Below are 14,315 nucleotides of genomic sequence, written 5' to 3' on the forward strand. Positions count from 1 at the left end.
TTGTTTCATCACATTTCAGCTCCGAAAAGAAATAAAGCCTGAATTCACTCGAATGATCGGCGCAGTACCTGCGAGCGGCCACATGGGAGCAGCACTTCGCTTACTAATGAGAAGACTGGGACTGGCGCTTCACTGACACTCCACGATTTTCTTTCAATACACTTTGCACTGGTGTCTGTAACATTTGTTCTTGGACTGAATTAGAGGTTCTCGGCCTTTATCGCCCATTTATCATCAGAAAGTTTGAAGGTCCGCAGGAAATTACAAAAAACTGGGCTAATCTGAGGACGTTTGGGGGCCTGCACGCTTAAAAACGATGCTTATTCAAGGGTTCCTTGTTTATATAGCGTAAAAGGGGTTTCGTCTATTGTTATAAACCTCATATGAACACAGTAGAACCCTTTTCGGCGCTTCATACAAGTGTTCTCAACAAGGTTCTATATAGAACTATATACAACACATTCTGCGTTAATCTGACGATCCAAATAACCATTTAATCATGAAATCATTAGCCTGGTTACGGGCAAAAAATATGAAGCCATGAAAATGTTATAAAGCTGCTTTGTGCATTTTTGTTGCAGGGCTTATTAACAGCGTTCATCATTCAAAAACTTTTAGTGGACAGTCGTGGGCTGGAGGTTAGGGAGCCCTGTGACTGGAAGGTCGTTGGTTTGATCCCCAGCACCAACAGTCCATGACTGAGGTGTCTTTGAGCAAGACACCTAACCCCCAATTGCATAGTGCTGTGGATAGGGCTGCCCACCGCTCTGGGCAAGTGGGCATACTGCCCCCCCCCCCCCTGCTTTTTATTACAAGCGCCTTCAACGGCCCACTGAACTGAATATCCTCTCAATAATGGCCCGAGGACCACCAGGGGGCAGCCTATCTGGGCCGTCCTGCGGTCCACGGCCGGGTGTCTCAGAATAAGGCAGCCTCAGCCTTTTCGCGTCTAAGCTGCTCGCGAACACGTTTCGTTCATTACAACCGATTCACTGCCCAAGCGGCCGGGATGCCCACTGCCTCCGCCCCGGTGAACTGACGTCCTTTTCTCGGTGGTGGTCACGTGCGCGGAGAGCAGGTCTGGGGGTCGGCGCGTGCGCGTGCGCGTGGAGCCCGAGCGCATCCCGAGAGAGAGAGAGAGAGAGAGAGCGAGAGAGAGACAGAGAGAGAGAGAGAGAGGCAGAGAGAGAGAGACAGAGAGAGAGAGAGAGAGAGAGAGAGAGGCAGAGAGAGAGAGAGAGAGAGAGAGAGAGAGAGCGAGAGAGAGACAGAGAGAGAGAGAGAGAGAGAGAGAGGCAGAGAGAGAGAGACAGAGAGAGAGAGAGAGAGAGAGAGAGAGAGAGAGAGAGGCAGAGAGAGAGAGAGAGAGAGACAGAGAGAGAGAGAGAGAGAGAGAGCGAGAGAGACAGAGAGAGAACGAGAGAGAGAGACAGAGAGAGAGAGAGAGATCGAGAGAGGCAGAGAGAGAGAGCGAGAGAGAGAGAACGAGAGAGGCAGAGAGAGCCAGAGAGAGATAGAGAGAGCGAGAGAGAGACACAGCGAGAGCGAGAGAGAGAGAGAGCGAGAGAGAGAGAGAGGCAGAGAGAGAGCGAGAGAGAGAGAGAGAGAGGCAGAGAGAGAGAGAGAGAGAGAGAGAGAGAGAGAGAGGCAGAGAGAGAGAGAGAGAGAGCGAGAGAGAGAGAGAGCCAGAGAGAGAGAGAGAGAGGCAGAGAGAGGGAGAGAGAGAGGCAGAGAGAGGGAGAGAGAGAGAGGCAGAGAGAGAGAGAGAGAGCTAACGGCGGTGTGCTGGTCGAGAGGAGCTCCTCACTCGCGTATTTATACAGCTCGTTTGTTTAAAGGAGATAACAGGTCGGTTCTGTAACGCGAGCTGAATTTATGGTTTAAGCTTCAATGAACTGACCGTCCGAGCGCCGTTCTGCCGATACCGTAAGTATCCCTTCAATACAAACCATTCTGTGTCATTTTACTGAAATATTTCCCTCCTTATTAATAACCGGAACAGCACACTGCGTCCAGCCTCGGCTGCGCTGATGTCGGCGGCGCTGTGGACGTAACGGAAGCGTCGCTGTTGATTTGTTTTCCTAGCGGCTCTGGCGCTGTGATGATGTCGGCCTGCTCAGGCTTCACCATCAAAGCGTGATTTAGTCCACTACAGCGTTAAATGCGAAATGTCCGTTATTATTTACTTAGTTATTCATGAATATATTTTAATATTGTTAGACCGCACGAAGGTGTTGGTGTTTGGCTGCAGCCATCAGTGTGATCTCATGACTCACGAAGCCCTCCATCCCCTTTGATGGTGATGAATAGTGTAGACCACCAACTACGGCTTTGTATTCTGGGAACACCCCGACTGCTGCGCTCTCAGTTCGCCTGTGTAGGTTTACTGGCACGGTGGAGCAGGTCAGTGCGGCCAGCCCATGTGAACAGGTTCCTGTGGATCTTTAAAGGATGAGGGAGACGTTGCATGTTGGCGTGTTTTCATTTGACATGCTGGATGCTGAGGAGAGTTTTGAGCTCTGTGGATGAACGTTCAGTGTGAAATCCGCATGCTGATTTAGTACCAAAGCATTTGAAGTCCCTATGGAAAATTTCAAGTTCAAAGACAGTAGAGATGTAGAGACTCACTCGTGTGTTACATGGCCTCTCGCCGATTTATTCCTGACCTGAGAGCGGCTTTAAATCGGGTCTGATTTCTGAGAAACTCTCTGTACCCTTGGTAAAGTAGACTCATAAATGGAGTGACGTAAATGGGTCTGTAGGTAAAAAAAAAGACGTGCGTTACCGTGTGAAATCAGTTATGATATAAATTATGATTGTTAATGTTTAAAAATGACTGTGTTTGAGTCGGTGTAAGTCCTAATTGAGGAGCCACTCCACCCACAGAGTACATTAGATTAGGTTGTTGTTCATAAGTGATGATGAGATTTTTGTGGTCAAACCTGCCAGCCCACACTGACAGGGCAGGGCTGCTTGCCTAAAGCCTGGGTGTTGAGTTTACTGAAAAGGCTGATTTAATGTCTCGTCAACTTGAACAGCCTTATTTGTGACATGTCCATTTGAGACGTTTGTCATGTTGTCGTTTTCTTTTTTAAAACGGCTTGTAGCGGTTCAGCGTATCTTGATGGCCTGTTTTGTTTGCATTATTAAATCCTTAGATAGGTTAATAAATGCAGCCTGTGAAGCTTTGAACGTGAGCTGTGTGGAACGCGGCCCGGAACAGTTTAGTGTTGTTGTCAGGGGTAAAACATTGATCCTCATTTGCTGTTGGACGTGCCACTCTTGTGGTAAGAACTTATGTTGTGTTACCTGTAACCCAGTCTGGTCTCTTGGACAAGACATTTGGGATAGGAATAACTAGCCTGCCTCCTCCTTTCCTAAGTATGCGGATGTCTGCTTGTGTCTCGCCATGGTGCAGAGGAGTCAAATGTCCACCTCTGTGGCTTAAGCAGGACCAGATGCTTGGCCAAGTGTGCTGTGTTAGTTCCCGCTTCCTGCATTCCCCCCCTTGGCCTCCCTGCTGCTCCAGAGCTGTGCTTTAGCAGGAACCTCCCTCATGCAGACAGCAATGGCCCTGGGCCACAGAACCTGGCTCCTAAACAGCTGCATGAGATCAGGCTCATTGTTTTTGACAGACCCTAGAATTGGCTTATCCTCGGCCTCCTTAGAGCCACAGGCTGGTGAAAGAAGGGCAATGCTTATCTTGCCAGCAGCCACGAGGAAGACTCCCAGAGAGAGAAGATAAACAATACAGCTATTGGAAGATGGCACGCTGTTGCACCACTGCTGGGAAGACTATTGTCCAGGGAGAAAGAGTTCATTTTTCACATTGGGAGAATTTAAGGCTTTTAGGTCATGGTCTGTAAGCAGTGATCTATGAGCAGCTGGCACGTTTAGATTGCTCATGCCACTTTAATGTTTAACTGCCCTACTACCCTTGTTTAAGTCCTGGAATGCTACTTCGTACTACACTTGTTTGCCTTAGATAGATAGATAGATAGATAGATAGATAGATAGATAGATAGATAGATAGATAGATAGATAAGGCTCTATTGTTATTCGCATCACATGGTACATGAGGTGGAACAAAACACTGTACTCACGGACCAGTTAACTCCCAAAAGTAACATAAACAATAAATAGAAGGTGCAAATAACAGCAGCATGAATACGATGTAGAAGATGTACATCTTAATACTGGTGATGTATAAGTGATATATATAAAGTGACTTGTGTTAGGGGTGATATAGTGGAGGCACTGATTCATTGATTCCCCAGCCGGGTGACCGGGGTCCTCTCTGTGGAGTTTGCATGTTCTCCCCGTGTCTGTGTGGGTTTCCTCCGGGTTCTCCGGTTTCCCCCCACATGCAGTCAGGCCAGTTGGAGATGTTACATCGCCCCTAGGTGTGAATGTGTGAGTGTCTGTCTGTCTGTCTGCTGTGCAATGGACTGGCGACCTGTCCAGGGTGTATCCTGCCTTCCGCCCGATGACCGCTGGGACAGGCTCCAGCACCCCCCTTGAGGGAGAAGCGGCTTAGAAAGTGTGTGTGTGTGTGTGTGTGTGTGTACTGATAAGCAGCATCATTACTCTGCATGGTTTACATTCCAGTAGAAAACTCAAGTTGTACAGTATTGCAATCCTTTTCTGGTCTCGGAAGCTGAGCCAGCATCACTCAGTTGAGTTGCGATTTCTCCAGTAGATGTGACTCATTTAAAATCAGCCAATTTAAAGTGAAAAAGGGAACCACTGCAAATGTTAGCCCGAGGTTAGCTCTCCTGGTCCTCAGTTCCTTAGAGACTGGCAGGAAGTCAGTCATCGTTAGAGCAGAAGAGTTCCCTGTTTCTTAATTGGTGACCTAAGGAGGCAGTGTCTGCTCACGCACTCAGTGCTGTACTTACGCAAGTTCCTCATGGCAGGATTTCCGCTGCGTGGGACCCACTCTGACTCTGTGATGAAAGCAGAGCTTCCAGTTTGTTTCCGGACATTCCTCCATTTCTGTATGATGTTGCCATGGTGTTTCTCAATCTGGACGTTGCTTCCTGTCTGGGCCTGCCCATTTTTGTCAAGACGTGTCTGATGAGTGATGAGTCAGGTTCAACAGTTTTCTTAGGTGAATCAGATAACTGCTGTCTACCGAAAGGCGTTCCTTGACTTCAACGGTTATCACAGTGATATTATTGTCTCAGGCCACTCCCAATTTGAAAATGAATCAGATGTTGAATTAAGCTTACACTTACGGCTTTCTCAAAGTACAGTGATTGTCATTAAGCTGTAAACTTGGTTGGGGTGTAAGGTACTAATTATACAGAATATTCTTCAAGTATTTACATTTACAGATCTTACAAACATCACTGCAGAACGTTTTTTAGGCTTGTATGTCATTTTCTCCCTTCTCAGCAGAACAGAAAACAATAAACATTTTTTCACCATCGTTGCCATGGTGAAGATTATAATTTCTCTGTGCTTGCCAGTCTCAGCAGATAGCATGGTTGTTGGACCGGGAGATTATGTCTATATATAATCCTAAATCTCTCACGTAACATGTGACACATCTGCTGTGTTTTGCGTCTATATTTTTAGCGGAGTTTTCTGCAGCCTGTGGCCTGTTGGACAGGTGTGGGTGGATCTGGGAACAGTGATGTTCGATAGTGGGCGGCCTCGTGTCTGTTGCTCGGAGAGAGCGATGAGAAATGCTGGGTATTTTTGCAGCTCAAACTCTAAACGATTTTGTGCAAAAACATAGAAAGCAGAGGGAAAAATCCAGGAACGTGCGTTGATTTTTCTCTCAGAGCTGGAGGGGGCAGAGGAAGCATGTTCTAGATGTGCCTCTAGCCTCAAGGTTTTATGAGGATGAGAAGGATTAGGGGTTTACTCCCTACGTCTAATCTGAAAGTCTAGTTTACACCACTGAAACCAGCTATTTTATGAGCCATCCTCAAAATATACTACCACAAATAAACAAATACTGCTTAATCTTCATCACCTTTAACAAATCTGCTTCTCTAAATAAACGTGGGTGTGCATGAAGAAGTCCTCATGAAGGAGCTAGTCAGTAGGTCACTTTTGTTTCCTAAGCTTTTAAGCCCTGTCCTGTGACTCCGCTGGCCCATAATGGAAACCACTGAAAAGCCATTACCTCCAAAGCTCTTCGCCACCTTATACCATACAGAGAGCTAGAGAAAGTGCTCGTCTGCTGTATTAGTATGGAAGATGACACTCGGTGGGAACACAAAAGTAGGCCTGGATAAAAGCCTGTCTAATGATATCAGTACTATAATGTTAAATTACAAATGTTCAAAAATGTTGGATATAATGAGCCGGCTGTTATTCTTGGCCTATGACCGTACAATACACTCATTTAAATTCCAAGATGCTAGCCAAATCTCAGTGCTGCATGGCATTAGTTAACAGGCAGAAAGTGCGCTTATTAATGCAATGTGTGATGATGGTATAAAATCAGTGTTTTTGTCTGATTTATACTCTAACTGCAAACACATTTCAGATTGCATGTAGATGTAATTAGTGGTACATCTTGGCCTGGTAGCACATTGAACAATGGTAGATGACTTTATTGGCCCTGTCCTACACTGACCCAGCAGGAGCACGGAGCTAGCCGTTTATCACTGATTCTGTGGGCATGGGCAACCTGCACGGGGAGAAAGTGATAAAGCAGGTTGGGACACACACAGCCACGCACCACTGGCCACAATCTCGCTGCTATTTATGGGACCATGAAACGCAGAGAGAATCAGTCACACTCAGCTGGTTATATGGTTGGAGTTCTGTTCTAGACCAAGAAGGTACTTTCACATGTGTGCTGTAAAATCCCCAGCTTTAGCCCATTTAGAGGAACTGCTGAGATGCCTGTGGCATTTCTAATAGCAACATCTGTTCTTTTGGAAACAGCACATTTCTAATGTCACAACACAAGTCAGTCTTGATTTATTCTGTTGACACTTCTTACATGGATGTGCACTCCATTTAAATGTTTATTCTCATAGTACATTTATTCTGTGATGAGAAATTGCACAAATGCCTTCGAAGATCCATAGCTCATATGATCGGAAATATGACTTTATGTTCTGCAGGAATGCTTAGTAATTGCTACCACATGCTCTTTTTCCTATTTCATGCGAAGTTAGCGGCATATGAGTCAGTTTTTTGCTGTGCGGGTGTGTTAGATGGTTGTATCCATAAGAAATACAGTAAGAGAACTAGAGCGGAGAAAGTCATGCCACACTCACAGTGTTCTGTATGTTTATGCTAGATATGGATTTTTTTGCGTGTCTATATATAATCACTGCTTGAGCGAACAGCTGAGCTTTTTAAAATGTCTTTTTTACATCAAGGAGATGCTGGAATGCTTTTTGTATGCATTACTATGCATTCTTCAGATATACCTCCTGCGATGTAGTCATTCTTCATCATGCTTCCATGCAAAAAATCAATGTTGTATCAGAGGTTCACAATAGCCAGTTACGGTCTGTCCTTAAAAGCAATATGTGATATTCCTGTGTTTGGTATTCTCAGGTTAGGCTAAAGTTTCACATAACTTTCTAAAGCGAGTGTCTTCCTGTAACGTAGACCTTGTGTGTCCTACATTCTTCTGCCTGCATTTGCCCCTCTCTCACATACTCTCCCTCTCTTTTTCTCTCCCTTCATCTCTCTCCCTGCCTACCTTTCAGATATACTGTCCTCTCTCTATGGGGAAGGTAGAAGATGGAGGACAAAAGCCCACGTGTAGCGGACTACTTTGTGGTGGCGGGCCTGACCGACTCCTCTAAACCTTTCGAGGAGGATGTGACCTCAGAGGAGAGCTGCCAGCGGAGCTCAGCTCAGCCCAAAGCCCCCATCACTGATGTGGCGGTGGTTATTCGCTCCCAGGGTGAGGAGGTGCCACGGGGCTACACCTGCATAGACTGCACCCCCTCAGGCCTGCCTGCCGAGCTGAACGGAGGCAGTCTCATGGGCCCACAGATATTCCTGTGTTACAGACGAGGACGGGACAAGCCACCCCTCACTGACCTTGGGTGAGTTCATGCGTGTTTACCGTTCCCATGCTCCGGTGTTTTCTAGATTACAGGAGATGATTATAATAGATATGTAATAGCAGTAAATGAAATAGGTAATACTAGAGTATTAACATAGCAAACTTTGCTTAAGCAATAATTGCTGAAGTAAATAATGATTTGGTTTGCGAGAAAATCTTTGAGTAAATCTCAATATTTTGGAAATAAGGTCTAGGATAATTCATGCAGCTTGACGATATTTTGTACTTAGGATTAGGTATATTGTGTTTTTTCCTGTTTAGCTTTTAAAGTCTGGAGTTACATGATTTAGCTTTCAGGCAAGAAAAGAAGCAGTTGCATCAATAACACACTGAAGATATTAGAATTCAGAACATTTGCATGTCTATTTTTAGACGCAAAACAACAAAATGTAAAAATATGTCCAGTGTGCACAGAGACAGCATTCTCTGAGAAATAAATCATAAATATAAGCACATTTAATCACCTAAAGCGATTCACTTTGATGACATTTCTTTGGATCTTTTAAAGATATACAAAAATGACATTGTATGTTGTGAAGCATGGATGCACCAACATTGTCTGTTCCCCTGCTTATTTTCCAGAGTGCTCTATGAGTGGAGGGAGAAACTAAAGCCAGGCTGTCACATTATCCAGACCACACCCTCCGGTCGCCCAGCCAACATCAGTAGTTCCTCCTCCCAGAGGATATACGTTACGTACCGGCGTGCCCCTGAGAGTCATTCTCATTCCTCATTGGCTGTCACAGACATTTGTGTCATTATTCCTGGCAAAGGAGAGACACCACCACATGCCTTCTGCAAGGTGGACAAGAACCTCAATAGCAGCATGGTGAGCAGTTTTGCCCTTCTTACTTACAGGCATGTGATGAGTGTATAAATAGTCCTGTATGTGATAATTCAATACGGTTACAGCCGTGAATGCTAAAACAGCACCCAGCATTAGTTCTGAGTTTACTAACAGATAGCAGTGTAAACATATGTCATGCCAGTTTTAGTGGCCGTGGTCCTGTTTTTAAGTCTCTTTGTTTTTTCAATATATATATTTTTCAATTGCCAGCTGCAATAATTCAGCAAAGTTTCACCTTTATGCTTGTTTTGTCCTTTTTCAGTGGGGGTCCTCGGTATACCTGTGCTACAAAAAGTCTTTGGCCAAAACCAACACTCTAGCATTCAAAGCAGGTGTGTACCGAAATGTACTTAAATCACCTAACCTATAAGCAAAAGTGGTTTTAAGCTGAGCAAAAGCAAGAAAGCAGCAGCAAGCCAGTTCCCCATCATCGGAGAGACAGGGGCGGTGGTCATGTGGTGATTGATACTCTCACAGGGCAAGGGAAATGTGAAATCATGATACAGCTGCTCATTGCCAGAACATGTCCAGCTCATGGGGATTGCTCTCATGTGTTATGGTTGGGCTGCACAGCCCAGTAGGATGAAGCTGTAGCCCCAGCCCTTTGCCTCTAATACATTTTTACATGGAAGATTTACCACATAATTGCAGCGTAAATAATTCTAGTGATTCATTAAGAAGTGCTGAAGTTAGCATGATGTTTATTGTCTGTCTTCAGGTCTCTTGTCCAGGTACCCTGAGGAGGACTATGACTCTTTCCCTCTGCCGGAGTCAGTGCCCCTCTTTTGCCTGCCAATGGGAGCCTCCATAGAGTGCTGGCCCTCGCACACCAAATACTCTCTTCCTGTCTTCTCGACATTCGTACTTACTGGAGCCTCTGGAGAGAAGGTGAACACACAGATGCTTCTAAATGCATGTTTGGGCACACACACACACACACACACTGCACCATTCAGTCCTCAAGTCTGACCCTGCTCTGATAGCAGTTTCAATGAAATCAGACGCAGGCGAGAGAGGTGAATTGTCTTGCTTCTTTCGGAACTGTGGTAGGAATTTCAATCAGCAGGAGACTTACGTGCAGCATATCAAAAAGTCACATGAATCATGACCTACAAAAGGAAAATTCACAGGGAGATGAACATTTATAATTGGTCTGCTTAATAATGCATAGGCCAAATTCTGTTTGGGCTAGTAGAGAGTACATTAGGAGCACCGAGCGCATCAATACAGTCCTACAAGCACAAGCACAAGTCCCCAGGGTATTCACGTTGCACCATTCTGTAATTTATTCATTTAGGTGAGTGACTTCAAAGAAGCCCGAGTATGTCAAGATATTTCAGATCTGGCTGTTCTGAAAAGGAACAGACAGCCTAAAAACAAAGCAGCGTCTCTCGAGCAAGAAAAGAATTGGCACGCCTGGAAGAATATTTATTGGAGACTTTCAAAAATAGATCAAACCAATTGATCTGCATTTTGATAATTTGATGGCACATTTATGTTTTTTCCATGTTCTGAAAGCATTATGATGTTGACTGTTTGTGGCATTGCATTGATGAAGTGTGTGTTGCATGTTCAGGTTTACGGTGCAGCCATCCAGTTCTACGAACAGTACCCTGAAGAGAATTTGACAGACCGACAGCGCTCTCAGCTAGGCCTGCAAAGCAGTGGTCTGAAGGCAGACGACTCTATTTCAGTCCAAACCAACAAGAGCATCTGCCTTCTCTCTCACTGGCCTTTCTTTGATGCCTTCCGCAGCTTCCTCACCTTCCTCTACCGCTACTCCATTTCGGGACCTCACACGCTGCCCATTGAGAAGTTTGTGTCTTAGCGAGTCTCTTTATCTTTTGATTATTTTGTTTTGCATTTGCATGAATATATTTTGAACTAAAAGCATTTGGATATTAAGATTTGGGTATTAAACAAAATTCATTGTGTCTTCCCTCCAGGCATATCTCTCATTTTATGCACAAAGTTCCTTTTCCCTCTTCTCAAAGACCACGAATTCTTGTCCAGGTGAGTTTGGCCTTTGCCAGATGCTTCCACTCTTTGAATCATTGTATAAGAAGGGTGCATGGTAGTTTAGCCATGCCGCTGTTTAAATAGGTATGTATGTGTTTTTACACAGCTGTCTCCACATGATAGCCTGATGCTGAGCCAGCCAGTATCCTCTCCTCTGCCTCTGAGGTAGGTCACGCAGTCCGTGTCAGGTGAATGCTGCTGTTTACATGATAAACTGCCCCTTTGTATAGTTGCCCTTCTGCTTCAAGCCTGTTTCTGTGTGATTGAACTGTCAGATCATATTTCATGACTATATCTTGTGTGGGTAAATCTCTACCTGTGTCTCTGTGTGTTCTCCCTCAGTGGTGGAAGGCTCTCCACGCTGCTGCTGAACCTGGGTCCTAAGAATGCAGTAACTCTTCTGGTTCTGGCTGTGACTGAGCACAAGATTTTAGTGCACTCTCTGCGGCCGGCTGTGCTGACCAGCGTGACTGAGGCCCTGGTGTCGGTGAGTGCGCTGACCTTCGCTGCTGAGCAGGGCTGTACCTACATGCTATCCGCAAGACCTCCTGACACAGCTGGCTTCGCTTCCAGCTGTCTATAAGTGTGTCAGTGCTCTGAGTTTGGAGGGATTGTGCTGAGAGTGTTAGATTCTTTTCTTGAGGTTTTTTGTCTTTTGTCTTAACTGCTCAGGCTTTAAACTCTTTACTACAGAATTGTATTACTGCATGCTGTATGCCACGTATGTAGTGCTACTGGTTATTTCTTCTATTATGGATTGAGCCTGTAACAGGGTACTGAATATTTACACTGTGTTTCCTCTAGATGATCTTCCCCTTCCACTGGCCTTGCCCTTACATTCCTCTGTGCCCGCTAGCCCTGGCTGATGTCCTCAGCGCCCCATGCCCATTCATAGTCGGCGTGGACTCGCGCTATTTCGACCTGTATGAGCCACCAGCAGACATTAGCTGTGTGGACCTGGACACCAACACCATCTCCCAGTGAGTGATCTTTTGACCTCTACATAGTTCTGAGCTCTCCAGAGTGTCTCTTTGAAGCTTGAACTGTGATCTTAAGCTCAACCTAGCTCTGAACTCTTCCATAAAAATTCAAAGAAAATTTAATCCCATTTTCCCTCTCATAATTCTAAGATGGACTTTCTGTTTTGACAAAGATTTTAAGTCATGTCGAGTAAAGGATCTTAACAGTGTTAATGGGTAAACTTATCATTATCCATATGGTCATTGCATTAGTGCTAAATGGCTCTGAACGGTGTTCTCCAAGAGATAAGTGACCCAGTCCCACATGTGGTGGCCACATGCTTCTGTTTGTTAGCCAGTTGGAGGATGTTCAGGAGTTTATTGAGGTCACGAGGGCCACGTTGCTGTCAGATGGAGTTCTCAGCTTTGCTGTCTGTGGGCCTGGCTCCATCTCCTCTTTTCTCCGTTGTTTATTCTTACTTTCTCCTCCCTCTGATGATAAATGTCTGTGCGGTTTCAGCAAAGAGGACCGCAGAGCCCTCACATGGAAGATCCTTCCAAGGAAAGCCTGCAAACATCTGATCAACACCCTCAGCAATCTCCACCAGCAACTGCTGGAGGGTGAGTGTAACGTCAATATGGTGTCAGCAGACTAGATCATTTTTTTTCACTCTTGCTTTTCTCTCCTCCGAGTCTCCATTCAAGGACATGGACTAGAAAGGCTGTCTAAGTGGACTTGCCCTGTCCTTTTTGGAATGTGGCTGTATTATTTTATCACTTATCCAGGCTTTTATTAACGGTTGACAGAATAAAGTGAGGTAACTGCACTAAGCTTTGAAATGCTTTGAGATTTAAAGGCAGAGCACTGCGCTGGCCAGAGACATGGCCAGGATCTTAGTACCTCTTGAACCTTGTGGTGTTATCTGTGTATTGCCTGAGTGCTGATTGATGGTTCTTTTGAAGCCACTTAACTCTGGTCAGCAGTATATTTTCTCTATTGCTATGTACAGTATGATAGGTATGCCTCTTAACATGAGCTTTAAATGCACTATAATTCCTTGTAGGATTACATTACAGAGCACAAGGAAAGTGCTAGTGAATGTTACATATTCAAACAAGTGATGGATCACAGCTCACTCTGGTATCTTTATCAGTATACATGTTCCTTACATAACCATGAAAGGGTAAATGGATCTTCTTCAGATGAGATAGGAATAAAGACTGTGACCTTCGCTTACATAAGGCGTATAAATTTTCTTCAGGTTATCATCTGAGTCGTGAGGAAGGGCAGATGGAGGCGGCCATGAGTGAGCGGGACCCTGGAAGTGGTGTGAAGAGTCTTCAGACGTTGGAGTTAGAGATACAAGAAGCTTTCCTGCGCTTCATGGCTGCCATCTTGAAGGGTTACCGCTCCTACTTGCTTCCCATTACGCAGGCGCCCTCAGAAAAAGCGACTGATGCCAGCTCTCTCTTTGACCTGCAAGGTGGGCATTGCCTCTATTTCTTTGTCTGGTTTCAGTTTATTACTAAATACTGTATCTTCACCTTATTTTGCTGAACAGTAGTGCCAGATACGATTGAATCCAACAAAAGAATATAGCATTTTTTAAAATGAATTTTGCTTGTTGTAATAACTGCAGTAAGAGAAAAACTGAAGGTGTTTATGTGAACAGTGTTAAGGGCATTATCTACTGGGAAATCCCAGCATGAAAAACAATAATATCTCAATCCTTGAGTCTTGTTTAGAGGCAGAAAAGTCTACAGGAGTTCTTTGGGAGAACTGCTAGGCTCTGCAGCTGGCCAGAAAGCTGAAATCTGGAGCTGTGCCTGTGAAGTCTGGCTCAAATCAGGCCTGAAATTAGCGTGGCTTTTTTTTTTCTCTAAAGCCCCAGCTCAAATTAGGCCTGGCTGACATGTCCAGCAAATATCAACACTCACTAGAATGTCTCAAAGCACATCTGCAGCCTCTTATGTAACTAGGGAACAGGGGTTAGTTGCACTCTCTTACTCCATGTTCTTGCGCTGGACCCCTCAGTCTTAGTGTAGTGAGTGCTAGTTTGACATTATATGTAAGGTGTCAGTTTGACTTCCCTGCCTTGACTGATTGAATGCGTAATCGTAGCAAACTGGCAGGAAATGAGTGCTGTGTCACTTGTCCCTGGTACTTTTGACATTAAAAGGTAGCCCTTGTTCTGTGCAGGGTTCCTGAAGAGCCGAGACCGCTCACACCAGAAGTTCTACTCTCTCATGACGAAGACCCAGATGTTCATCCGCTTCATTGAAGAGTGCTCCTTTGTCAGCGATAAGGACGCAAGCCTAGCATTCTTTGATGACTGCGTAGATAAGGTAGATCTTTTTTGATGAATTTATGACTATAAGGTTATGAAATATTCAACAGGCTTCCCCATTTATTGCGAAGTAAAAACTGCTTAGTTTATAG

At 45.0% G+C, this 14,315-nt stretch overlaps 1 protein-coding gene across 2 annotated transcripts in view; it reads left to right on the plus strand.

The window, feature by feature from the left end:
* The first annotated feature begins 1,724 nt into the window (after positions 1-1,724).
* The window catches only part of dennd4a (DENN/MADD domain containing 4A), a 31,885-nt gene continuing 19,294 nt past the window's right edge, over positions 1,725-14,315 (plus strand). For both annotated transcript variants that reach the window (XM_017691616.2, XM_017691625.2), the window contains exons 1-13: positions 1,725-1,926; positions 7,686-8,030; positions 8,633-8,879; positions 9,160-9,229; positions 9,616-9,785; positions 10,474-10,712; positions 10,844-10,910; positions 11,023-11,081; positions 11,259-11,403; positions 11,721-11,896; positions 12,396-12,496; positions 13,138-13,359; positions 14,076-14,221. In XM_017691616.2, coding sequence (XP_017547105.1) covers positions 7,720-8,030; positions 8,633-8,879; positions 9,160-9,229; positions 9,616-9,785; positions 10,474-10,712; positions 10,844-10,910; positions 11,023-11,081; positions 11,259-11,403; positions 11,721-11,896; positions 12,396-12,496; positions 13,138-13,359; positions 14,076-14,221 — 1,953 coding nt within the window. In that variant the 5' untranslated portion in view covers positions 1,725-1,926; positions 7,686-7,719. The remainder of the gene's footprint in view (positions 1,927-7,685; positions 8,031-8,632; positions 8,880-9,159; positions 9,230-9,615; positions 9,786-10,473; positions 10,713-10,843; positions 10,911-11,022; positions 11,082-11,258; positions 11,404-11,720; positions 11,897-12,395; positions 12,497-13,137; positions 13,360-14,075; positions 14,222-14,315) is intronic.

The sequence above is a fragment of the Pygocentrus nattereri genome, chromosome 7, assembly GCF_015220715.1.
Source record: "Pygocentrus nattereri isolate fPygNat1 chromosome 7, fPygNat1.pri, whole genome shotgun sequence".
NCBI lineage: Eukaryota > Metazoa > Chordata > Actinopteri > Characiformes > Serrasalmidae > Pygocentrus > Pygocentrus nattereri.